The 27,067-nt window shown below is 38.5% G+C and overlaps 3 protein-coding genes across 5 annotated transcripts in view; 2 read left to right on the top strand and 1 right to left on the bottom strand.

Moving 5' to 3' along the window:
• Positions 1 to 1,674, top strand: part of LOC121385470 (bifunctional purine biosynthesis protein ATIC-like) — a 35,368-nt gene extending 33,694 nt beyond the window's left edge. Inside the window, exon 19 of the mRNA XM_041516167.1 lies at positions 193 to 1,674. Within this exon, the coding sequence (XP_041372101.1) occupies positions 193 to 312 (120 nt within the window). The 3' untranslated portion in view covers positions 313 to 1,674. The remainder of the gene's footprint in view (positions 1 to 192) is intronic.
• Positions 1,675 to 3,557: 1,883 nt separating this feature from the next.
• On the top strand, positions 3,558 to 19,100 carry LOC121385240 (ankyrin repeat domain-containing protein 50-like). 3 transcript variants are annotated; one of them, XM_041515833.1, is made up of 10 exons: positions 3,558 to 3,689; positions 7,341 to 7,553; positions 9,184 to 9,300; positions 11,003 to 11,100; positions 12,389 to 12,512; positions 13,528 to 13,728; positions 14,401 to 14,519; positions 16,401 to 16,515; positions 17,017 to 17,305; positions 17,972 to 19,100. In XM_041515833.1, exons 2-10 carry the CDS (start codon positions 7,364 to 7,366, stop codon positions 17,979 to 17,981), a joined length of 1,263 nt encoding a protein of 420 aa, XP_041371767.1. In that variant the 5' UTR covers positions 3,558 to 3,689; positions 7,341 to 7,363; the 3' UTR covers positions 17,982 to 19,100. The 3 variants fall into 3 exon arrangements, with proteins under 3 accessions (XP_041371767.1, XP_041371765.1, XP_041371766.1); XM_041515831.1 differs by having other exon boundaries at positions 3,559 to 3,689; positions 17,017 to 19,100; XM_041515832.1 differs by having other exon boundaries at positions 3,679 to 3,801; positions 17,017 to 19,100.
• Positions 19,101 to 19,896: 796 nt separating this feature from the next.
• On the bottom strand, positions 19,897 to 27,059 carry LOC121385239 (uncharacterized threonine-rich GPI-anchored glycoprotein PJ4664.02-like). The gene is made up of 3 exons (XM_041515830.1): positions 26,970 to 27,059; positions 25,176 to 25,317; positions 19,897 to 23,048 (listed from the first exon to the last, which is right to left on the bottom strand). The coding sequence occupies exons 2-3, from the start codon at positions 25,301 to 25,303 to the stop codon at positions 19,967 to 19,969; spliced, it is 3,210 nt and encodes a 1,069-aa protein (XP_041371764.1). The 5' UTR covers positions 25,304 to 25,317; positions 26,970 to 27,059; the 3' UTR covers positions 19,897 to 19,966.
• Positions 27,060 to 27,067: the final 8 nt, after the last annotated feature.

Below are 27,067 nucleotides of genomic sequence, written 5' to 3'. Positions count from 1 at the left end.
ATCCGTGAGTCAGGTAGATGAGGTCAGCAATTTACTCATCTGTCTTCTTCTCTTGGTTTAATTGAGAGGTTCTTTTGTGGAATACTTTCCTACACACTCTTACCATATTATTATATATTATTTTGGTTTAATTCACATTATTTAAAGTGGTGTTTCCATATTTTGAATTGAATTTAACTCCTCCTCTTTCAGAGTGGTGTGGAGTACATTGCATCTCCCGCTGGGTCCACGAATGACGGCGACATCATCAAGGCCTGCGACGACCACAACATTGTTCTGGCCCACACTGCGATCCGCCTCTTCCATCATTAAACTGTCGCCATGACAAGATTGTTCTGGCCCACACTGCGATCCGCCTCTTCCATCATTAAATTGTTGCCATGACAACATTGTTCTGGCCCACACTGCGATCCGCCTCTTCCATCATTAAACTGTCGCCATGGCAACATTGTTCTGGCCCACACTGCGATCCGCCTCTTCCATCATTAAACTGTCGCCATGGCAACATTGTTCTGGCCCTCACTGCGATCCGCCTCTTCCATCATTAAACGGTCGCCATGACAACATTGTTCTGGCCCACACTGCGATCCGCCTCTTCCATCATTAAACTGTCGCCATGGCAACATTGTTCTGGCCCACACTGCGATCCGCCTCTTCCATCATTAAACTGTCGCCATGGCAACATTGTTCTGGCCCTCACTGCGATCCGCCTCTTCCATCATTAAACGGTCGCCATGACAACAGCGTATTTCTGTATTCTGTCTTATAACACAGTAGTTCCTGTCTCATGATTTAACAGTTGTTCACGTTGTCATGACAATGGTGTATTTCTGTACCCTGTCTGTCTACATCACAGTTCAGTCTCATGATATATCAGCTATTGTTCACGTGTTGTCATGACAACGGTATATTTCTGCAGAATTGTTTGTGTCCCTATCACAGGAGACCCTGCATCATGATACTGTATTGGCCTTCTTTAACTTGTTGCTATGACAACATTTCTACTCCACAATTCCTGCATTGGCCTTCACCAAGTGGTTGTCATGACAACTTAGTTCCACTATGATGATATTATATTGGTCATTAACTTGACATGTCAAATTGTCGTATAAACTACTGTTGTTCTTTTGTTCCTGTGGCAACATGACTACCATTTACTTGTTGCCAGGGAAACATAGCTGTGTCATAATAGTATTGTGAACTGTGGCTATAAACAGCAGTTCGAAACATTTCATTTATTGTCCAAAATATCAATTCATATCTGTATTTTTCAGCAAGTTTCTTCTAATAATAAGTTGTTGGGTCATTCGTCTGTGACAATTTTTTTTGCATTTACCATAGTTTCACACCAGGGCTTGCGCTGTTGTTCACCAAAGTTGCACCCAATAGCCGATGTATTTTTCGCGCTGAGGTGTCGTTAAACATTCGTTCATTCATTCATTCATTTATTTGTGACAATACACTTAAAACTGCTGTGATAACCGTAGCATTCCACATCATATTGTATTGACGATCATTAAAAGTTTTTGCTATGGCAGCATCATTTTCACCCTCATGACATGAGTTGGCTATCATTACCGTTTCATATCGATGTTTCCAGTACTGACAAAGTAATTGTAATCAGTCGTAGCAGGATTGTAATAATGAGAACACCACCCCCCCCCCCCCCCCCCCCCCCCCTCCAAAAAAAATAATAATAATACAGTGAAACCTCTCAAAACCAGACCCTCTCCTCTGTAAACCGGAATTCCCCCAAAACCAGACATTTATCCCATTTTTTTTTTTTTTTTAATCTGTACAGAAATTAACCTCACTAAACCGGATAACTCTTAAAACTGGACATTTTAATTTGTACTATGGGTGTCCGGTTTAGAGGGGTTTCACTGTAATAAACAATAATACTCAGGTTTTGTATATTTAAAGATCTCAAATATTGAAATGTTTATTATTTTCTGATGATTACAGTATATGGTACTTTATTTTTGGATGTATATTTACAAAAACAAATTTGCAATCTTTTTTGATTAAACATTTTTTAATACTCTGTAGTTTGTTGTCATACGTACATGTCTGTGTGTCTGGGTTTTTGATTATTTTTTGTTTGGGCTGACGAACAGATGGACTGTAGTGGCCTTAACACCTACCCATTGAGTCGTTAAAACTTGCTCTGGTTGGAAGCCGGTACCGGGTTGCGAACTGCCATTGTTATGTCCAATGGCTTGACCATTACACGACTGAGGTCAGTTGTTTATGGTCATACAGGTCAGGGCAGTGTGGTCCAGAATGAGTGACACGCCCCCATCCAGTTTTAAAATGGAAAAAATTAAAACCTTTTAGAAATATACTTTGAAGCATCTATCATTGATAAATGGGTGGGAAGTAGCCCAGTGGTGAAAGTGCTCGCCCGATGTGTGGTGGTCTGGGTTCAATCCCCATCAGTGTGCCCATTGGGCTATTTCTGATTCCATTCAGTGCACCATGACTGGTATATGCTATCCTGTCTCTGGGATGGTGCATATAAAAGAGCCCTTGCTGCTAATGGAATAAAGGTAGCAGGTTTCCTCTCTAAGATTATCAAAATTACAAATGTTTGACACCCAATAACTGGTGATTAATAAATCAATCTGCTCTAGTTGTGTTGTGTGTGTGTGTCTCTTGGACGAGACGTAGCCCAGTGGTAAAGCGTTTCGCTTGATGCGTGGTCAGTCTGGGATTGATCCCAGTCGGTGGGCCCATTGTACTATTTCTCATTCCTACCAGTGCACCACGACTGGTATATCAAATGCCGTGGTATGTGTTATCCTGTTTGGGATGATGCATATAAAAGATCCCTTGCTATTAATCAAAAAGAGTAGTCCATGAAGTGGCGACAGCGGGTTTCCTCTCTTCAATATCTGTGTGATCCTTAACCATATGTCCGACGCCATATAACCGTAAATAAAATGAGTGTGTCGTCAAATAAAACATTTCTTTCTTTCTTTCTATACATTAACGGTGATGGATCCAGAAAATATATTTAGGGGGCCCCCAATGACATGAGGCGAAATGCAGAGAGAACTTTGGGGGGGGGGGGGGGGGGGGGGGGGGTAATTAATATATAATAAAATTATAACAAGCATAATTTAGGGGGGGGGGGGGGGGCGGGCTTCTGCACACACACACACACTATCCCCGATCCGCCTCATGTCGATCATGAGTGGTAGTTTAATTATAAATATTAATCCAGAGACCGGGCCCGGTCAGACATGCTTGAAACACTAGTGGTATATAAGCATGTAAATAAATATTGGAATGGAATGGTAGTTTAATTATAAATATGAATCATCGGACACATTCGGAAGATCTCGGGATTCTGAACTAGATGTTCCGAACGACTTCGGGTTGTGAACGATAACTACCGAATATTCCCGAGTTCATATTTGTTTTATATATTTTCCTGCAATTGGAATTACAAACATTGTGAAATGCATATCCCTTTAACATTTTGGAAGTAGTTTGCAGAGAATGTTTGACATGAAAATTCCTGTGATCAAATAGACTGGTGTTTTAATAATGCTGCGATCTGTTATTTTATTGCTGACTGGTACCCGTTTCCATATATGGTATTATTTATAGTTTTGGAAGGGTACACTCGTGTGTAAGTTGTTTGACTTGACCATGTATGGGCGTGCTCCCAGAAGTTAACCCAGGTAGTTATAGTAGTAACACTCTTCATGGTATGTGTTGGTTTGAGTAACTTATAAAGGTTGTCAACTGTTATAGTTGTCATTAAAGACTAGGCTACTGACGGCATCGCGAGTGGTAATATAATTTTTAAATATCCTCAATTTTGTTATTTATTAATATGAGGGCTGTTTTAAAATTTATCACAGGGGTGGGGTGGGGTTGGTATAGTGATAATAATCTGATAAAGAAAGTTAGTGTTATTTGAAATATATTTAATCACCAAGGCCGGAGCTAGCTTGGGGGCAAGGGGGGCAGTTGCCTCCCCCGCCCCCCCCCCCCCGAAAAAAATCCGGAAAGCATTAAAGAAACTTAAAGAAAATTCTCTTCTTAACTGTTTAAGGAGTTTTAGACTATTAACTACTCACTTGCCGCCCAAAACAAAAAATCCTAGCTACGGCTCTGATCACACAACTAGAACAGTAATTTATTAATCATTGGCTATTGGATGGCAAACATGTGGCAATTCAGACATCTAGTCTTAGAGAGCAAACCCTTGGTAGCAAGGGATGTTTAATATGAACTATCTCACAGACGGGATTGTACATACCATGGCCTTTGTTACACCAGAGGGGCGGGACATAGCCCAGTGGTACAGTGCAGCTCACCTGATGCACGGTCGGTCTAGGATCAATCCACGTCGGTGAACCCTATTGGCTATTTTTCATTCCTGCCAGTGCATATAAGATATCTCTTGCTGCTAATGGAGAAATGCAGTGGATTTCCTCTAAGACAGTAAGCCAGGATTAATTACAAACTGATAAATAAATCAGTCTGTTCTAGTGGTGTTTTTAAACAAAGCAAACCTTTTTTGTGACATATTTCTCGTTCCAGCCAGTGCACCACAATTGGTATATCAAAGGTTGTGGTATGTACTACCCTGTCTGTGGGATTTTGCATATAAAAGATCCCTTGCTGCTAATTGAAAAGAGTAGCCCATGAAGTGGCGACAGTGGGTTTCCTCTCTCAGTATCTGTGTGGTCCTTAAACATACGTCTGATGCCATATAACTGTAAATAAAATGTGTTGAGTGTGTCATTAAATAAAACATTTCTTTCTTTCTTTTTTCTTACCATATGTCTGACACCATATAACCGTAAATAAAATGTGTTGGGTGCGTCGTTAAATAAAACATTTTTTTTTTTTTTTTGTGACACCAGTTGTGAAGCACTGGCTAGAACGATTAAGAGGGGTACCAGTAGTTATAATATTCTTTTCCTGTTTATATGTTGGCTTAGGGCTAGAGATTACCATATGCAACAGATTGTCAATTTTTATAACAACCAAGTGGTAGCCAAAGTTCTACTGTCTTTGATAAATATATTTTTTCTTAATTTGATTTTACAGACCTTTAATATTATAATGTTCTAGTTTACAGTTTGTTTTGTTTAACAATACTACTAGAGCACATTAATTTATTAATAAATGGCTATTGGATGTCAACCATTTGATAATTTTGACATATAGTCTTGGAGAGAAAAACTGCTACATTTTTTCATTGATAGCAAGGGATCTTTTATATGCACCATCCCACAACCTTTAATATCCCAGTCGAGGTGCACTGGCTGGAACGAGAAATAGCCCAATGGGCCCACTGACAGGGATCGATCCCAGATCAAGCGAGCGCTTTACCACTAGACTATGTTCCACCTCTATGTTCTAGTTTACGCATAACATTAAACTAGGTCAACTTCCTGACTTGCCACATCAAAGGCATTGGTACATGTATGTACTATCCTGTCTTTGGAATGGTACATATAAAACATCCCTTGCTACGTTAGAAAAAAATATAGTGGGTTTCCTCTCTAAGTCTCTAAATGTTTGATATCCATTAGCTGATGATTAATAAATTAATGTGCTCTAGTGGTGTTAAATAAAACAAACTTTAACTTTCCTCTCGAATACTGTGTGTACATCAGAATTACCAAATGTTTGACATCCAATAGCTGATGATTAATAAATCAATGAGCTCTAGTGGTGTCTTTAACAAAACAAACAGAAATTAAACTAACATGTTAATGGCTAACTAGTACAAAAGCTAGAACAAAAAAAACAACCCCCTTATCCAAAACCAGTTGACTAAAATGTTTCTCATAACGGTATCGGGTATTTGCATTAGTCAGAAACATGAATGTTTAGTGTTATAAGTGAACTCCAGGAGTGCAGGCAGTACTTACTCTTCCACTCGCTAAATACGATGAGTCTTTTTGATTTTGTTTGCCACGTGATGTTGATCACTTACCAGGTGTTCTTAATAATGTTTTGTCAATATATCTATATATATCATTTGAAGAGTAAAGACATTTTATATTATAATATTATAATAATATGGACTGGCAGACTAGTAGAAATTATTGTGGGTTAGTAAATTTTAGGTGGTTCTGGTCCGGTGGGCTAGTGAAATATGTTCCATTTCCGCACCCCTGCTAAACGTCTGTGCTATCAGATCCCAGAAACTATGTTATTCACTGTGCCTTAGGGCTCTAAATCACCTGCTTCATCGATTGGGTTGGAGATGTTATTTAAACTATGTTTCTGGAACTCAAGTCAGGTCCATACTCTCCATGGGTATGGGGGCGAGACGTAGCCAAGTGGTAAAGCGCTCGCTTGATGCGCGGTCAGTTTGGTATCGATCCCTGTCAGTGGGCCCATTGGGCTATTTCTCGCTGCAGCCAGTGCACCACAACTGGTACATCAAAGGCCGTGGTATGTGCTATCCTGTCTATGGCATGGTGCATATAAAAGATCCCTTGCTGCTAATCGAAAAGAGTAGTCCATTCAGTGGCGACAGCGGGTTTTCTCTCCATATCTGTGTGGTCCTTAACCATATGCCCGACACCATATAACCGTAAATAAAATGTGTTCATTGCATCATTAAATAAAACATTTCTTTTTTTCTTTCTTTTTACTCTGTGTGTGGGGGGGGGGGGGGGGGGGGGTGCATTTGCCCCCCTGACAATCTCACTTTTTCTTTTTCTTTTTTTACACTAGAAAATAGCATACACATCTCGGGGTTTAATTTATATAGTGTTTAATTTGTTTATAAAAAGTAGTTCCCTTCCCCCCCCCCCCCCCCCCCCCCCAGGATTTTGATCAGGGTACGGCCCTGCAAGTGCATACAAAACATCCCTTACTGCTAATGGAAAAATGTACTTTAGTCGTGTCATTAAACAAAACAAGGGACGGGACGTAGCCCAGTCGGTGGGCCCATTGGGCTATTTCTCGTCACAGCCAGTGCACCACAACTGGTATATCAAAGGCTGTGGTATGTGCTATCCTGTCTGGGGGATGGTGCATATAAAAGATCCCTTGCTACTAATGGAAAAGTGTAGTGGGTTTCCTTTCTGTGACTGTCAAAAATGACCATATGTTTGACATCCAGTAGCCGATGATTACTAAATCAATGTGCTCTTGTGGTGTTGTTAAACAAAACAAACTTTAACTTTAAACTGATCACTGTGCTTTAGGGTTCTTTGTCAAACTGATTGGAGATTTCTGTTTTTGTTTTTTAATCTTATTTAAAATGTTTAAATAACATTTTGGGAGGGTAAAATATTTGAATGATTTATTTGTTACCAATAGTATTCCATTTCATTTTGCTCTTTTACTTTTTACAGTTAAATAATTTTAACCGTGAAAAATGCAGCGACAGAACAGCAACAGTGACGATGCTACGAAGCTTTCTGGTGACGCTCTTGCCATCAACAACCCATTTGTGAAAATACCACAGCAGGAGCACTTGATATTCCGGGCAGTGCGGTACAGTGATGTCGATATGGTCGGGCGATTGCTTAGGCGACCCAGTATCGACATTTCCATGATACACACTGGTAAGAAAAACAACACAATTACAATTAAAACTTTTTTCTTTTTGTTAACTTATTTTCGTGCTTATATCCAATTAAAGTTCAAGCATGCTGTCCTGGGCAAACACACCCCAGCTATCTGGGCTGTCTGTCCAGGACAGTGGGTTAGTTGTTTGTGGTTAGTGAGAGAAAAGAGGTTGTTGTGGTCATACACCTAACCATTGAGTCGTTAAAACTCGCTCAGGGTGGGAGCCGGTTCCGGGATTCGAGGCCGGTAAGCAAACATTAAATACCATGGAGGGACGATTGTTGAGTTGTCCTAATATTGACATTTCCATCAGACACACTGGTAAGAAAAACAGACACATGCATCAGATATTCTAGATTATGGTAGTCCCTTTCTCATGGTTAGTGATATTCAATGTTGGGCTAGTAAATAATTACAATTGTTTAGCCCTGACGGCTAGTGACATTTTTTTGTCAAATGCTGCAGTTAAGTTGCTCTCACCACACCGTATTATTAATACAAAATACAAACACAACTACAGTTTTAATAAAACTTAAATCTCACCTCACAGTATTATTAATACGAAATACAAACACAACTACAGTTTTAATAAACTTAAATCTCGCCCCAACGTATTATTAATACAAAATACAAATGTACAAACACATCTACAGTTTTAATAAACTCACAATCTCACCTCACCGTATTATTAATATAAAATACAAACAACTACAAGTTTAATAAACTCACAATCTCACAACACCGTATTATAACAATTGTTTTTGTGTATTTTTGTTTGTTTGTTGTTGTTTTTTTGTTTTTTTTCATCAGATTTTTTTCAGTATTATTGTTTTATTATTATTTTTAAAAAATTATTATTTATAATAAAAAATAAAAGAATAATACTGAAAAAAATCTGATGATATAAAAAAACTTATTATTTATTTTTATATATTATTATATATTATATTATATATTATTTTATTTTTATTTTTGTTCTCATTAAGCCACTATGTTGTGTACATTTTGTTTTTAAAACTTAAAGTTCCGGTCATTTATGTTATATATTGTTGTATTTACACTGGGTGCTGTTTTTTAAAAGAAACAAACAAAACTATGTATATTGTATGGTTATTGTTAAAAAAAAAAAGTGAAATATATCAAATATTATAACATCATTTACTAATACAAAATACAAAGACTGGCCTGAGACAGGGCTTCTAGAATTTTTATAAAATCCACTAGTGATTTTTAATACATGTATTTACAAGCCATGATTAAAAATTCACTAGCCCTACTTTACTTTAAGTTAATAGAATTTTACTAGTAGTAATAATGTCACCTAAAGAGGGATAAAGCTTAAAAACACAAAGAATGGGGGTGGGGGGCATGATATTCATATTTACAAAATATACTTAAATGCAGCATTTGACAACTTTTTTCACTAGCCATCGGGCATGGCAATAGTAGTTATTTACTAGCCCAACATTGAATATCACTAGCCATGGGAGTGGGGCTACCATAATTTATAGGCCCTACCTGAGGTGTGATTGTTCATAATATCGATGGTCTTCAGTGGACCCAAGTTGTACATGACTCACGACTATGATATGGACGTTCATTTGTGGTTTGTGTTTTGGTTTCTAGTTCACAGTGTGAAGGAGAGAATTAACTTGGCAGGAGAGTCAGAAAGCCCAGCACCCGAGAATGTGGACGAGTCCCACGAGGCAACAATGCGCATCATCGAAGCTTTGCCAAAAGATGGTAGGTATCATTGTTAACAGTGGAGTGCGGCTTGATAATAAGGAAGGAAGGAAATGTTTTATTTAACGACGCACTCAACACATTTTATTTACGGTTATATGGCGTCAGACATATGGTTATGGACCACACAGATATTGAGAGAGGTAACCCGCTGTCGCCACTTCATGGGCTACTCTTTTCGATTAGCAGCAAGTGATCTTTTATATGCACCATCCCATAGACAGGATAGCACATACCACGACCTTTGATGTACCAGTCGTGGTGTACTGGCTGGAGCTGATAATATTTTATGGGCTGGACGTAGCCCAGTGGTAAAGTGCAAGGTCAATCTAGGATCAATCCCCGTCTGTGGACCCATTGAGCTATTTCTCGTTATCCAGTGCACCACGACTGGTATATCAAAGGCCATGGTATGTGCTGTCATGTCTGTGAGATGGTGCATTTAACAGATCCCTTGCTACTAATGGAAAAATATAGTGGGTTTCCTCTCTAAGACTATACCTTAAAATTATCAAAATATTTGATATCCAGTAGCCGATGATTAAAAAACAATGGATGTGCTCTAGTGGTGTCATTAAACAAAACAAAGTTTTTTGTGAAATTTCAGTGATGTCATTGAAAAATTCATCATCAACAATATATAACACTAAATTGCCATGAAAACTTGTCTCTGAGCATTGCTACTTGTAACTTCTGTATAACATGTAGTTTACTTACGCATCCACTGGATGAGAACATCATACGCTGTTTATGATATCACACAGCAATAACATGCTACTCCTAGGTGATGACTTGGTCACCACAGCGATACCATCGAATGAAATAAGCACAATCAAAATTGATTGTTCTTTTGCTCATTGAATACGTTTTGAAACAACTTCTAAGATAAATGGTATCTAACAGCCACTTGTGTTACTAAACATTCTCTATATATTAAAAGGACAAAACTATACATATTTTAGTATTTTGTCAGATTTTTGTGCCGGACATATCTTGTCACATTTGGATACATATGTAATTTTCATTAAAGGGATTTGCAGAGTTTGACAAATGCACTAACTCTCAGTCAAGTGAAAATTATCGACTGTATTACTATAATGCATAGGGCACTAGCTGAAGCTTCTTGAGGGCTAGTGACTTTGTCAAACATGTAGAACACTGAGATGGCCTCGTGTTCGTCATTGCTATAAATGTTTGTGTATGTATTTCAGGTGAACCGTGTGTTATTTGGATACCTGGCATGGCTCGTCATATTTGGATATAAATGTAATTTTGTCAAAGGGAGATAACCTCATTCCTATTAATATTTGTGTATGTATTTCAGGTGAACCATGTGTTATTCGAGTACCTGGCATGACTCATCATATCTGGATATATATGTAATTTCGTTAAAGGGAGATAACCCCATGTTTAGCATTGCTATAAATGTTTGTGTATATATTTCAGGTGAACTGTGTGTTATCGGTTTACCCCTCTTGTGTCTTGTGATATCATAATTTATCAGCACTCGTTGATAAAAATTATAAAAAATCCATGGCACGCCTCGGATATCATACTTTTATCAACTCATGCTGATAAATTATGATATTACAAGACACTCGGGTGGGGGGGAGAGGGGCGTATCCTTATATAGATGTAATTTTGTTAAAGGGAGATAACCCCATGTTCCACATGACTATAAATATTTCTGCATGTATTTCAGGTGAACCGTGTGTTATTAGGGTACCTGGCATGGCTCGTCATATCCGGATGTCTAATTACACACTTCTACACGTAGCTGCTCTTCATTCATCAATCAAGGTATAATATAACTGTTTGTTTTGTTTAACGACACCACTAGAGCACATTGATTTATTAATCATCGGCTATTGCATGTCAAACATTTGGTAATTCTGACATATATGCACCATCCCACAGAAAGGACAGCACATACCACAGGAAACAGGAAAATCCCCAGTGTGCTAAGAACCAAAAGAATGCCTGATGTGCTAAGAACAGAAAAATCCCTGATGTGCTTGGAACAGGAAAAATCTCTGATGTGTTAAGAACAGAAAACCCCCAACTGATGTGCTTTAAATAGAAAAAAACCCTGATGTGTTAAGAAGAGAAAAAACCTGATGTGCTAAGGACAGAAAAAAACGATGTGTTAAGAACAGAAAACCCCCTGATGTGTTAAGAACAGAAAAAACCCGATGTGTTAAGAACAGAAAAAGATCCAAATGTGCTAAGAACAATACTACAATACTATGAATTTACATAGGACCTTATAGGAATTGTATAAAAGTCACAAATGGTATAAAATCGCGTAGCGTAGCAAAGCGATTTTATACCATTTGTGACTTATACATCGATAAATTCCTAAAAAATTAGAAACAATTCTTATAATTACAAACAGTACAAGAAGTGTACCTTAAAACACTCAAAAATAATTTCTTTCGTTCTTACCGTCAACCATGTTCTGTAAATAAGCGTAGGAATACATGTATACATACTATTGGATGTTTGGGTTTTTTTTTTAACAGAATAAAAACAAATAAAAAATATATTGTAATGTTTTTTTTTTTTATATAACATGAATATCTCATCCAGTTTCCCTTATTTTTTTAATCGAGAAAACAGGTCACTTCCTTGTTCTATTTTTAAAACGATCACCGAACTGGGTCATTGGGCTTCTCGCCCATCCAGCTAAAAATAGTTCCAATCGATCTTGGTCTTCCGTGATGACGTATTTTTATGAGGTTTATGGAAGGATAACGCTTGGTTTTTTAGTGACGTCAGCCAATCAGAATACAGTAAATCGTATAAATTCGGAAAGTTTGTAATTATATCCATATATGCGATTCCGCACGCAGGAAAAAAAGTAGATCAACAAGCACGTTTTCCACACTAGTTTTTCAGCATGGTGACATAATAACGTGAAGCTTAAAAATACACTTTGACGATGTCAATGTTTGTATAATAATCCACTTGAGAAAACACAGATATAGAAAAACACATTTCTGCATGCAGAAACCCACATGGTAAAACGCACATGAAATCACATTGATGAAAAGCAGGCCTCACAGTTATTCCTTTCTTTTTTATTCAGATGATAGACTTCCTCTTGACGAGTGGAGCAGACATTAATGCCTGTGACGGAAATGACCGTACCTCTGTGTTTGTGGCCTCAGCTATTGGAAGAAATGATGTTGTTGAATTTCTGGCTCAAAACGGTATTCACCTTCAGTGTGATGTTAATCATTACTGCTAAAATACAGTCTTTAGCAAGTCACTGTCCTCTCTTTTTGTTTTCACCTTACATACCATTTTACATACACACCCAGCATTCATCCATCTATTTATTCAATAATTGAGGATCATTTTGGCTCATCCATCCATCTATTCACCTAAACAGCTAAGCACCCACCTATCCATAACTAACTCTCCCTTCCATCCATCCAATATTTTCGAGGATCATTTCAAGCCCATCCATACATCCATCCTGTCCATCCATTCACCCCATCCATCCATCCACCCATCCATCCATCCATCCATCCATCCATTAATCTTATTTATTCAATAATTGAGGATAATTTTGGCTCATCCATCCATTTATTCACCCAAACAGCCAAGCACCCACCTATCCATAACTAACTCTCCCATCCATCCATCCAATATTTTCGAGGATCATTTCAAGCCCATCCATACATCCATCCTGTCCATCCATCCATCCATCCATCCAAAATCCATCCACCCATCTATCCATCCATCCATAATCCATCCACCCATCTATCCATCCATCTACCCATCCATCCATCCATCCATCCATCCATCCAAAAATCCATCCATCCATCCATCATCCATCCATCCATCCATCCACCCATACATCTGTCCGTTTTTCCATCTGTCCATCCAAAATCCCTCCCCTGCCTTCATCCATCCCTCCCTCCACCCATCATTTACTGTTTCTGTTGTTACAGGAGCTGATCTTGACATCCAGACGTCCAGTAAAAAGAGACAGCTCTGATGGAGGCCATCTGCTGTGGTAATGTGCCAATCAGTCCCTCCCTCCCATCCATCCATCTACCCATCATTTACTGTTTCCGTTGTTACAGGAGCTGATCCAGACGTCCAGTAAAAAGACAGCTCTGATGGAGGCCGTCTGCTGTGGCAATGTGCCAATCAGTCCTTCCCTCCTATCCATCCATCCATCTACCCATCATTTTTTTACTGTTTCCGTTGTTACAGGAGCTGATCTAGACATCCAGACGTCCAGTAAAAAGACAGCTCTGATGGAGGCCGTCTGCTGTGGCAATGTGCCGGTGGTGCGGACGTTGATTGGGGCCGGGGCCAACGTCAACCTGGTCGACATGAAGGGCACCTCGGCTCTTTTCTTCGCCAACATGTCGCAGCGCGACGACCTCAGTGTCCTGCAGGAACTTGTCAGAGGTTCGGCCATTTACATGCTCTCTGTTACATAGTGATTTCCCTAGAAATTTGGCAAAGCATGGTAGACCAAACACTTTAGGGGCATTTGCACCATTTTCGGGGCACTTGTTTTTCATTAAAAATACACAAAAATTAATTGAAATAAACATTAATGTAATTTATGTGCTTGCTTTAATAAATGAATGGCAAAATGTGTGGGGTGGGTAAGAGAGGGAAGTCAAGTAGAATATGCATGAGGTAATAATTTCAGAGATCCATCTAGTGCACCACGACTGGTATATCAAAGGTATGTACTACCCTGTCTGTGGGATGGTGCATATAAAAGATCACTTGCTGCTAATCGAAAAGAGTAGCCCATGAAGGGGCGGCAGCGGTTTTTCTCTCTCAATATCTGTGTGGTCCTTAACCATATGTCTGATGCCATATAACTGTAAATAAAATGTGTTGAGTGTGTCATTAAATAAAAAATTTCCTTCCTTCCTTCCACGACTGATATATCAAAGGCCGTAGTACATGCTGTCTCGTCAATGGGATTGGGTAGTGCAATCAGATCTCAAATGGAATCACACGTGACATAATTAACCAATCGGAAGTCAAGTAGAATATGCATGAGGTAAAATTTCAGAGATTTCACTGAATATCATGTGATAAAACGTTGTATGATGCTTGCAGGAGGAGCCGACGTCGACCTGTGTAATATAAAGGGAGCCTCCCCGCTTATGATGGCAGCCGGGAACCGACATAAGAAAGCTGTCACGTTCCTCCTGGAATCTGGAGCTGATATCAACCACGTAAGATTATTAAACTCTGCTTTGTGATAACATTATGTTTTTTTTATTACATTAACCTAACCTCTCACCCTTGTGCATTTACCACCTCCACCGTGGACTGGTCCAAACATCCTAAGAGCCAAACATGTTTTAAAATGTGCTCCTTCTCAACTATTACTTAGATCTATTATTATTCTCTCCTGGTGACAATTTTAGAACTACTATCTTTCAATAGCATTCTCAGTCTGTCTGTCTGTCTGATATTAAATATATTGTCAGGTAATATTTTTGTCTGAGCTACTATCTCTTCATACCTATATTCAAAAGGTGTTAGTCTGTAATGTTTGACCACAAAGCAAGGGATGTTAAAGGGACAGACCCTAGTTTCAACCCGTGAAAATTAACACTAAGTTTAGTTAAAGGGACAGACCCTAGTTTCAACCCGTGAAAATTAACACTAAGTTTAGTTAATCTACAAACCTGTAACACATTTGGATCAAGTTACAATTGAGTGAAACATGAGTTTGCGACTTTGAAATGGGGAAATACCCTCTAAAAATAGACTAAAACTCAACTCCATAACTGTTATTCTCAGATGCACGTGCGTTTTTAAAAATTTGAGAAACTCATTTTGTGATATTAAAAATACCAGGATGACCAAAAACACTTCGAATGTATGAAAATTGATAACCTAAACCAAAAAATCTAAGTAAAGTATGATTTCAGTTATCAAAAATGGCTATAATAGTAAAAAATATGCCTTAGTGTTTAAAAACTAGGGTTTGTCCCTTTAAGCCTTCTGCACACGAGACCTCTGAACTGAGTGAAACGTAACTTGAGACATTTTACTCAGCTGTTGGCTCATAACAATTTCACCGCACATGATGAGAGCTAGTTTGCTTCCAACTGCCACAATGGTGTCACTGATGCATTTTTGTGTTTCCATTGGTCATTCGAGTGCGAGTGGGAATAATTTTAACATGCTCATATACTACTAGAATTTCGAGCATGTCCGTCCCGGGGCCTGTCTCTGGATAGCCAGTGACTTGCTCCGGGACAGAACAAAATTAAGGGGGAAATTTTGAAATTTACATCCAAAAATTAAATAGTGGGCCTTTAAAATGTTGATGTGCATCTCTAATTAATATAATCAATAAACAAAATTCTACTCATTAAATTTGGTCGCTAGATTAGATTGGGCAGTCAAAATGAAATTAGATAGATAATACGCCTGATTTGGGAGGGGGGGGGAGGGGGGAAATGGACAGAATTTTGTAAATAGAATTATTTGGTGAATTAAGTTCAATTGATAGCCGAGGAAACATTCTCAAGTATAATTTGACTCGGCTAATGACTCGCATTATCTTGGTGGTAGTACTAAACCTAATAATGTCTGGCTGGGTCGAAGTTCGAGGTGCACCCAACTTTTGATAGAGAAGTTAACGTCCTGCCATTGGTGATAAATGTGAGAGTGTTGGTTGTAAAAAGAAATTAGTTTCATCTGGGCAAAAAAAGTATGCAATTTTATTTCATTTAGTACCATTGTGTTAAGTAGCCTTGTGTTTGAAATATGTATGGGGTACCTGTAAAAAAAAAGTACTTAAATTTTGTGCCGAACTAGGGTAGTCATAGACGCTACCCGTTATCTCAGAGCAGCTTGACCCGGATTCACTTTAAGGGTGGTGGTGTTTATGTCGATTGATACGCTGTAGGTAGGAGTTACTATTGTCATCTATGGAATTTGATTTGGTAGTATTCACCTCGGGTAAAGTTGGGAAATTTGTTTTGCAAGGTCGTGTTAGATGTTTGACATTGATTTCTCTGTTGGTTTTTACACATTTTAGCTAACACTCCCAAGTTTGCAGTTCTAGTTAATGTTCAACATTTTATTCACAATTATAGCAAGACAGTTCTGGCAAGACAATTTTCAACATGGCGTCCGAGAATGGACAGAACTTGGAAATCTCCACTATACTGTTGCATGCTGGGGCTGACATCGAGTGCCCTGACAAGAAAGGTATGGATTTTTGTCAAATTTGGATTATAGTTTTTCATTTTTTTCTTCCTCAGTTAGTAGAGTTCTTTCCTAAGGCGGTTTGGTTGCATAATCAAACTTTCTCATTGAATCCAGGGCGAGACATAGCCCAGTGGTAAAGCATTTGGTTGATGCACGGTCGGTCTGGGATTGATCCCCGTCGGTGGATCCATTGGGCTATTTCTCGTTCCAGCCAGTGTTCCACAGCTGGTGTAACAAAGGCCGTGGTATGTACTATCCTGTCTGTGGGATGGTGCATATAAAAGATCCCTTGCTGTTAATCAAAAAGAGTAGCCCATGAAGTGGCGACAGCGGGTTTCCTCTCTCAATATCTGTGTGGTCCTTAACCACATGTCCGACACCATATAACCGTAAATAAAATGTGTTGAGTGCGTTGTTAAATAAAACGTTTCCTTCCTTCTTTTCATAAATTCGGCCCACTAACTTTTAACTTTAAACAAACATTCCTGTCTTTTACTATAGGTGCGACTCCCCTGATGAAAGCGGCAAACTTCGGCAAGCTACGCCTCATGAAGCTGTTACTGGAGTCGGACTGCATGAGAGACTACTCGTTGACATCACACCCTCGCGTGCAGCAGATGTGCGAGGCGTACCCAGACTTCGGAGACTGGCTCAACCGGGAGCTGTACAACCCACGCAGTCTGAAGCGCAACTGTCGGCAGACTCTACGACTGTCGCTAGGCCCGAGTGGCCTGCCCAGGACTTACGAGCTTCCACTGCCGGAAATTCTGAAAGACTTCTTGTTGGTGAAGTATGTCGACTGATGATGATGACGATGATGATGTGATGAGTGGAATGTGTGTTTTTCAGTGGATCGGAAAGTGTCATAGGTGTATTTATTGTTAAGCCGTGGAAAACAGTGTGCTCCAGGGTATTTGGATGGATGAATGAAATGGACAGATGAATGGATGGATGAATGGACAGATGGAGGGATGGATGGACGGATGGATTGATGGACAAATGAATGAAGAACAATTGAATGAATTAACGAAGAACAAATGAATGAATTAATGAAAAATGAATAACAAATACCAACAAAAAACAACATTGGCTTTTGTGTGTCAATGGTAAATGAATGAAAACATTGAGAAACTGATATATACCATATATTGATTTGTGTTACACATTGAAACTGAAGGAGGGGTAGTTTAAATCTCATCGAAGTTTGTCTTTATCCTTCACTTTAATGACACACAGCTCTGAACCAAGTTACGGTAGATCATAAAATTAATGTAAGTAACCGTGGTCAGACTGAAATGTGACATGAAATTAATGTAAGTGACCGTGGTCAGACTGAAATGTGACATGAAATTAATGTAAGTGACTGTGGTCAGATTGAAATGTGACATGAGATTAATGTGAGTGGCCCCTCTTTAAATATTACTTTTGTAATGACATACGTGTGTGTACCTTTCAGAAAAGTCTGAATCAGAAATGAAATCAGGTCACTAATGACAACACCAAATATTTGTGTACCAATCAATGATGAATAGAACAATCAACAAATCTGTATGCAAGTAAACATTGCAGCCAATTTGAACAATAAAAACAAAGCAATGGCCGGCTCCTAGATGGAAAAGTTAACCTAGAGGGCTGATGTAATGGTCGGCCTCGGACTGGTGTCCTGAAAACCACTCACGCATGTGTGATGGATCGTGTTGGCTTGTGGCGAGTGGCGAAAGAAGCAGGAATTGTCGCACACAACAGACAACTTACTGGACAACTGATTCAGTAATTAAGACTTTATTATATACCCAGAATTGTGTTTTATAAAATACCGGTATATTAAAAACAGCTGTGGCTCCGATTGGTAGTAATATGTGACATTGGATATTTGTGCCAATACTGTTATTCATTGGCAATAAATAAGTACACTTTTATTTGTTATGCAGTATACATTAGAGGTTGAAACCTGTGCCGGGTATTGCGAAAAATTAAACTGCAGTTTTCAGTAAAAATTAGGGTTGCTACTACAAACATTAATTAAATCTCTTAAATGATGGGACTGCCATCCCATTTTCTTTTCAGTTAAACGTGATGTGTCATACTTTTATGTTAGTGTACTGCCTGGATGTGAGCTAATATCAGTTTCATTAAATGTTAACATCGGAAATGTCAATTGATTTGGTTCAGTGGAACCTATACTATGCAAATCTTTATTGGTAATTGTTTTTCCAAATTAAGATAGAGTTAATCCCCCTTTATGCAGTATTGAAACCCAGCACCTACCGGTACACAAATTTCTATTGTTAATTTCTGGCTGTCACATGGTACTGTCAGATTTAGAATATATATATATATTTTTTTTTTAATGTATCCATTCACAAAATAAACCACACAATAAATGAGAAAAACTTGCAGCAGACCTACTAGACATAAAATGTTAACTGCAGTGCATCCCGTCTCCACAAATTGATCAGTGCTGTGCTGTTATTTAACAAACATTTTATTTTATAAATGGCTATTTACAAAACCATTTTTGTATATATGTATTGTTTATGTTTTTAAGAATTTATCTTTGTATGCAATAAAGTGCATCAATTTCATCTTTGTTTTATGTTTTTTCTTTTTTTTTCTTTTTTGGAGGGTGGGGGCATCCAGGGGTGTTTCCAATTAAGGCACCTTTTTTTTATCCTATTAAGTTTCAACCAGGCTTTTTATTTTAATTTTTTTTTATCATTGCTTATATATCAAAGCAAGTATAAGGTTAAACCAGGTACCCAGAATTGTGATTAACAATAGAGAAATCTACATAATGGTCTTTGTCCTTTACGGTGACATTTAGCTCAGTCAGTTAAGGCCTGATGCGCGGTCGGTGTGGGATCGATCCCCGTTGGTGGGCCCATTGGGCTATTTCTCATTCTAGCCAGTGCACCACAACTGATATATCAAAGGCTGTGGTATATGCTATCCTGTTTGTGCATATAAAATATCCCTACTATTGGAAAGATATAGTGGGTTTCCTCTCTATGACTGTCAAAATCACAAAAAGTTTGACATTCAGAAAGCCAATGATTGATAAATCAACGTGCTCCAGTGGTGTCGTTAAACAAGTTGTTGGAAAGAATCATCTCTGGGCCCATTTAAAAAAAAAAAATTACCAGTCAGAGGAAACTCACTACATTTTTCTATTAGTAGCAAGGGATCCACAGACAGGATAGTACATACCACGGCCTTTGATATATCAGTCGTGGTGCACTGGCTGGAACGGGAAATAGTCCATGACAGGGATCAATCAGCGAGCACTTTACCACGAATTTATGAGATACAACTGTCTAAAATCATATTTTACTGGACCACTAAAATAATTTTAAAAAAGAATAAAAAATCATTGCAACTTGATTTGATTGGATGTTTTTTATTCAACCCAATCTATATTCTTTTAATAGAAAATACTTCATTAAAAAAATATTTATTTCTGATGTTTTCTTAAATGTTGTTGGAAGCGTAAAATGTCTGCAAAACTCTTTCCACATGTAGTGCATCTATAAGCCTTTTCCGTCAGGTGTGATTTCTTGTGTCCGAGAAGCGTTGACGGTCTCGCAAATGTTATCCCGCAATCGCTACACCTGTGTGGACGCTCGCCTGTGTGTGTTCTGTAATGCAGTCTTAGAGTGTACGCCACGGAGAAAGCCTTTCCACAGACGTTACACTGATAGGGAGCCTCCCCAGTATGTCTGCGGCTGTGAGTCTGTAGATTCGACAGCCGTTTGAAACTCTTCCCGCATACGTCGCACATGAATGGCTTGGTGTTGGTGTGCGACCGTAAGTGGTTGGTTAGAGTTGTCCTGTGCGTGAAACCTTTCCCGCACAACTCGCACACAAATGGCTTCTCGTCGGAATGGACTTGTGCGTGAACTTTGAGATACGCCTTTTCTTTGAAGCGTTTCCCACACACTCTGCATCTGTATCTTGTTTCCTCCGAGTGACTCCTCATGTGTCTATGGAAGTTTGATTTGTTTTTGAATATCTTCCCGCATGTGTCACAGATATACTCGATCTTCAGCTTGTCCAGTCTGTGGACGTTCTGGTGAGATCTCAGAGCAGACGACGTCGTAAATGACTTCTTACAGTCGTCACAATGGTACATCTTTGTTTCAGCATGGAGATTTGCGTGTTCGCGTAGATGAGCCATTCTTCGAAAATGTCTACCACAAACCTCGCAAACGAATGGCTTTGCATCCGAGTGAGTTTTCACATGACTTGCAAGTGTCGACTTGTGCACAAAGCTCTTCTTGCACACGGTACATTGGTGTTCCTTTTCACCGCGGTGAGTCTTTGCATGGCTGCTCAGATACTCCAAGAGAGCAAAACGTTTGTCACATTTGTCGCACTTATATTTCTTCACGTGTAGATGTGTCTTGTGATGTCTGTTCAACTTGGAAACACTTCCGTATTTCTGACCACAAACAGAACACAAGTGAATATTTTTATTACGAGTCGATGATGTGAGCTGCGGCAGCAATACTTTATTTTCTTTGAGTTCATCATTCAGTTTCAATGAATGTTTCGTAATCAAATTTACATTCTCCGAACCATCAGACTGGCAAACTGGAAGAATAACTGATGAAGTAAGAGGTGTGCTGATTGGTTCAATAACTGATGAAGTAAGAGGTGTGTTGATTGGTTCAATAACTGATGAAGTAAGAGGTGTGCTGATTGGTTCAATAACTGATGAACCAAGAACTGTGCTGATTGGTTCAATAACTGATGAACCAAGAACTGTGCTGATTGGTTCACTAACTGATGAAGTGAGAGATGTGCTGATTGGTTCAATAACTGAAGAACTAAGAGGTGTGTTAATTGGTGCAATTACTGATGAAGTTAAAGGTATGTTGATTGGTTCAATCACACAAAAACTAACACCTATGCTGATTGGTGCAATAACTGGTGAAGTGAGAGCTGTCCTGATTGGTTTAATAACGGAACTAAGAACTGTGCTGATTGGTGTAATAACTGAGGAACTAAGAACTGTGCTGACTGGTGCCATCACTGATGAACTGAAAGATGATGTATTATTTTTGAAGTCCACATTTGAAGGGTGATGTTGAGGTGTATTTTGTCTTTCTAAGTCTTTACTTAACAGGTGTTGTATTGTTTGGCTTTTTACGTCTGTGTCTTTAGGTTGACTTTGATGTGTATTCTTGCCGTCCATAGTTGACTGGTTTTGCTGTTGTGAAATTTGGCTTTGTAAGTCCATATTTGACTGTTCTACATCTGTGGTTTCACCAGTTTCTTTACCAAGCCCATCAACATTCGGCTCCACACTTATATCACCATCATCAACATCAGCAGCCACATTTTGTTTTAAGACTGGTAAACTACCTATGAGTATCTGAGTAGTCCAAAATCGAACTTCTTCCATTTCTGAATTGCAGCTAGCGACTTCACATCCTTCTGAGTTATTAGCTTTATTACAAGTTGCCATGGTATCAGGTTTTGGACGAACTGTCTGGTTTATCAGAGCCGGTGGGGTGTACTCTTCAAACTGTGTGAGATCATGACTCTTGGCGACAGATGCATCAGTGCTTTCCTTCTGCTGGATGCGTCCTTCTTGTGACTTCCCCACCCCGGACGGTACAGGAACTAGTTGTGTATTTTCCACCTTTAACAGTTCATACACCATAGTATTGCAGTTCTTAGTGGCATTATCAATGGAAGCACCAGCAACAACCCCATGTTCAATGTATTCCTGTGCGATTTCCAATCCATATGGTACAGGCATCACTTGTTTATTTTCCGCCTGTGATAGAATATGCAACATGTGTTTATTTTTGGATCCTGAGAGTACAGACACCATTCGTGTATTTTCCACCCCTGATATTAGAGGCAATGTTTTCTGTGTATTTTCCACCCCTGATATTACAGGCAATGTTTTCTGTGTATTTTCCACCCCTGATATTAGAGCCAATGTTTTCTGTGTATTTTCCACCCCTGATATTAGAGGCAATGTTTTCTGTGTATTTTCCACTCCTAAAATTACAGGCAATGTTTTTTGTGTATTTTCCACCCTTGAACGAAGATGTACTCCAGTATCACAGTTCCTAACTGCATCGTTTTTAGAACCACCCTCTAAGATGTAAGACCAATCTGTGGTCCCTTGGTGTTGGATGCATTCATTTGTGTTTTCCACCCTTGAGGATGTAGGCACCACTGTACAGCAACTCCCGACAGCTGTCCCTTGGTTTTGAATGCATTCTTTTGTACATTCCACCCTTGAGGATGCAGGCATCACTGTATTCCAACTTCGGTCAGAATTATAACTGATACTATCATTTTGGTGACTGTCAGATCTGGTTACCATAGCAGCAGGAGTGTTAAGTGTTGTGTTCTCCAAACCTTGCTTGTAAGTCAAAATGGGTTCTGATGACTTTAATACTGGAATTTTACTAACAAACAGAGAAACATATCGTCGGACGCCACACAACATTTCTTGTACGCCGACTCCAGAATCTGATTTGGAGTTGTAGAAATTGCCATGGAGAGGCTTGGTGCTGTAAAAGATAATTTACAAAGTAATTATGCTAGCAGCCATAATAACAAAGGATTTTGTTTTATATTTAATGACGCCCCAGCACATTTTATAATATGAATATTGTATATCCATCCTAGTCTATTGTAACACCTGGTATAATTAGTGAGAGAAGGTTAAACGTTAGTTTTGTCATTCCAACCAGTGCACCACAACTGGTCAAAGACTGTTGTATGTGTTTTCTTGTCTGTGTTTCGGAAAGTCCATATAAAAGATCCCTTAATTTCTGCTAATAGAAATAATGTAGTGGGTTTCCTCTAATGACTACGAGTCAGAATTACCAAATGTTTGACATCCAATAGCCGATAATAAATTAATTAATGTGCTCTAGTGGTGTCGTTAAACAAAAACATAACTCTTCATATCACCAGAGTACATTGATTCATTAATCATTGGCTATTGGATGTCAAACATTTGGTAACAGATTTCACCGTCTTCAGAGGAAACATGCTAAATATTTCCCGGAGCAGCAAAGGATCTTTTATATGCAATTTCACATAGACAGGACAACACATACCATGGCCTTTGTTAATGGGACAGGACAAAAAACCTGGGTCTACCAAGGTTAGATCCTATAACACAAGCACCTCAGTTGAGTGCTCCACTCTGCTAAATCTTGATCCTAGTGAGATGAGAAACCTGATGTCACCATATCAATCTGATTAAAATTAGCTCTACTGGTCTACCAGTAGATCTAACAGAATTTCGTGGACTCATTTCATCTACAAATAACAATTTAAATATCAACCAATTACACATCGTCTTTTATAGCATTATTCGGGAGAAACAAATTCTAAAAATATTGGAAAAGACTGCAATATAGGCAAACTTGTTGGTCTATTTCAACATTGAAAAAGTTCAGTAATAAACTCTGGATTGTATACTAGTATAAACAGATTTTATAGCTATACCATCAAAGTTTTTTTGTTGTTTTTTTCGTCTTGAAACAAATTTTATATAAAATTTTATATTGAAATTAGTTTCCGGCATATTTCGTAATTCACCCGAATAATTTCGTACACCCTCGGCATAATCCTGAATGTTTTCAAAATCTTTTCAAATCACTGGCATGATTTTGCAAGTATGGTTTTGATTAGTTGAATGAAAGGTCAACTGGACATGAGCTTCAACAGGGTGCTGTTAGATCCACAGGTGATAGTAATTAACCAGTGGAGCTAATTTTAATTAAACTGTCACCATATAGGCTATTCCAACCAAACAGCAAAACATGTTTTATGTCTCTCTCTCTATATATAAACAATAATTGATAGACTAGTACTATTAGTAGTACTGGTAATGTAGTTTCAACAGCCTGTATAGACGTGCTTAAATATTCAATACATTAAAACTCAAATGCAGGGCTTCTAGATTATGGTAACCCCACTCCCATAGCTAGTGATAGTCAAAGTTGGGCTAGTAAATAACTACTATTGCCATGCCCAATGGCTAGTGAAAAACAAATATTGTGAAATGTTGCAGTTAAGTCTATTTTGGAAATATGAATATCTTGACTTCACCCAAACCCCAATGTTAGTGTTTTTAATCTCGATCTCCCTCTTTAGGCGACATATCTGATTATTACTATTATTTAGTAAAATTGTATTAACTTAAAGTAAAGTAGGGCTTGTGAATTTTTAATTGTGGCTAGTAAATTGTTTAAATCAGTAATCCCATGTCTAGGGGATTTAAAAAAAATTCTAGAAGCTCTGAAATGATAGTAGTAGTAGTAGTAGTAGTAGTAGTAGTAGTAAAAGTAGCAGCAGTATAGTAGTAGTAGTAGTAGCAGCAGCAGCAGCAGACCTATCTCTCACTAGCCACTAATAACTAACACTGTCCTGGACAGACAGCCCAGATAGATGAGGTGTGTGCCCAGACAAGCGTGCTTGAACTTTAATTGGATATAAGCACAAAAATTATTTTAGAAGTAGTAGTAGCAGCAGCAGCAGTATCAGTAGTAGCAGTAATCATAAGTGTAATAACAGTAGTAGCAACTACAGTAATATTTTAATTTTAAATGTTATTCAGTATGTTAAAATTCCAATTAGTGCAATAACGTCACATTGAATTACAATAATAACACCTAACTTACCAAAAGTAAAGTTGACAGAGAAACTCCAGTTGTTTGTCTGCTGAAAGTTTCGTCTCACCCATGATCTGTGAAAACTGGTATTTCACTTTCTCCGAAACCACAATCACCGCTGATAACTGCTCGTTCATTTGGGCTATGTTGACTACAAGATAATAGTAAAAAAGTACAAGACACAATATAAAATTTCTGGTTCATTGCTAGAAAGTATATGACAGCTACACTGCACCCTCTAAAAAGTAAAGTACTAGGCCAGACCTAGGTGGGGGGCTAACTCAGGGGGTCTGGTCAATTACACCCTCCCTAGATCATTTCCCTTAAAGCACTGACAATTTCGACTTTCCGTTTCAAGCCTTGAAATAAGGCAGCTTAGGATGACTGAAAAATCAACCCTCTAATTTTGGCTCCTGCATGTCAATTTTTGTATCGTCTGCAAAAACATTAGAAGTAACAAACTGATCCCTTCAATCGATCACCTGAATCTACTGTTTCATATTTAATTATAAGGATTGTCTGCTATTTTTTTTATGTTCAATCCTTAATTGTGTTCCCCCAAAATCACACTCAAATTAGGGGCGAGGCGTAGCCCAGTGGTAAAGCACTCGCTTGGTTCGCGGTCAGTTTGAGACTGATCCCCGTCAGTGGGCCCATTGCGCTATTTCTCACTCCAGCATGTGCACCACGATTGATACATCAAATGCTGTGGTATGTACTATCCCGTCTATGGATGGTGCATGTAAAAGATTCCTTGCTGCTAATCGAAAAGAGTAGCCCATGAAGTGGCAACAGCGGGTTTCCTCCCTCAACATCTGTGTGGTCCTTAACCATATGTCTGATGCCATATAACTGTAAATAAAATGTGTTGAGTGCATCGTTAAATAAAACATTTCCTTTCCTTCACCTCCAAATTAAGTATACGTACAAACATGCATGTTGTTAATCAGTACCAACGCTACATGAAGGCAAGAATGCGTGCATGGTGTTTCACATAGGGGCGTCAGGTTTCTTTGTGTAGTGTTGGTGCTGGTTAACAACATGTAAGTTTAATCTCATGACTGGACTTGAGAATAATTAAACTAAAGCTCTGTGGCATCAGATTTAGGAATTTGTTTTAATTTCAGACACAGTAGCTTGCTTGGTTGTCGGATTTTGTGAAAGCATTACATAGACTTTCCTCTAGCCTTACCCCATATACCGATATCAATAAGGGGCAGGACTGGATGTGACTTGGGCTACGTTTTTGTTTGGGGCCATTTTGATATAGTTCCATTTTCAATATAACACACCTGGACAACAAATGGAATTGGCTTATGTCTGATATACTATTGGATAGTGTTCAAAGGGGCAGAATAAATTCTACATATCACAGAAATCATTGGCAATTTAAAAAAAAAAGAAAAAAAAGGGTCACTGGCCTACATGTTTTCTAGAGGGCACCTTTTATATTTCTATACTTATAAAATCCTTTTTGGTTTTCAGTTTTCAATGCCAGCAAATATCATCATAATAATCTAATACATATATAGATTTCGGGCAAATCAACCCCTCCAGCCACCCTAAATTAAAGAGTCCTCATACGCCCATGTATATACATGCTTTCTGTTCGCCTGTCAGAATATTTATAGAGATTGCTCTTGTTCGAAGTTTAGCAGATACTGTTATTTGTTTATGTTCCTGTCCGTGGTTTAGGGGGAATTCTTATTTGTTTTTCTCCTAGAATTTACGAATGCTTTTTAATCAGATTATTACTGTATTCGATTATGACCACATCCAATATAAACACCACCAAAGACTTACAAGAAATATAAACAGCAAGAAACAAATTAATAAAGTCACAAAAATACTAAATTTATAACTACACTGGCTGAAATCAAAACGTAATCAGAATTATTTCC

The sequence above is a fragment of the Gigantopelta aegis genome, chromosome 11 (assembly GCF_016097555.1).
Source record: "Gigantopelta aegis isolate Gae_Host chromosome 11, Gae_host_genome, whole genome shotgun sequence".
In the NCBI taxonomy this organism is placed as follows: domain Eukaryota; kingdom Metazoa; phylum Mollusca; class Gastropoda; order Neomphalida; family Peltospiridae; genus Gigantopelta; species Gigantopelta aegis.
The sequence above is the reverse complement of the archived record's forward strand: the minus strand, read 5'-3'. Positions and strand labels throughout refer to the sequence as shown.

Bases quoted from the DNA above. Each gene is read 5' to 3' on its own strand.
- LOC121385240 (XM_041515831.1), top strand. From the start codon at position 7,364: ATGCAGCGACAGAACAGCAACAGTGACGATGCTACGAAGCTTTCTGGT. The intron at 7,554-9,183 runs GTAAGAAAAACA...TTTGGTTTCTAG, and splicing joins CATTTCCATGATACACACTG to TTCACAGTGTGAAGGAGAGA. The intron at 9,301-11,002 runs GTAGGTATCATT...CATGTATTTCAG, and splicing joins CGAAGCTTTGCCAAAAGATG to GTGAACCGTGTGTTATTAGG.
- LOC121385239 (XM_041515830.1), bottom strand. From the start codon at position 25,303: ATGAACGAGCAGTTATCAGCGGTGATTGTGGTTTCGGAGAAAGTGAAA. The intron at 23,049-25,175 runs GTAAGTTAGGTG...TATCTTTTACAG, and splicing joins CTCTGTCAACTTTACTTTTG to CACCAAGCCTCTCCATGGCA.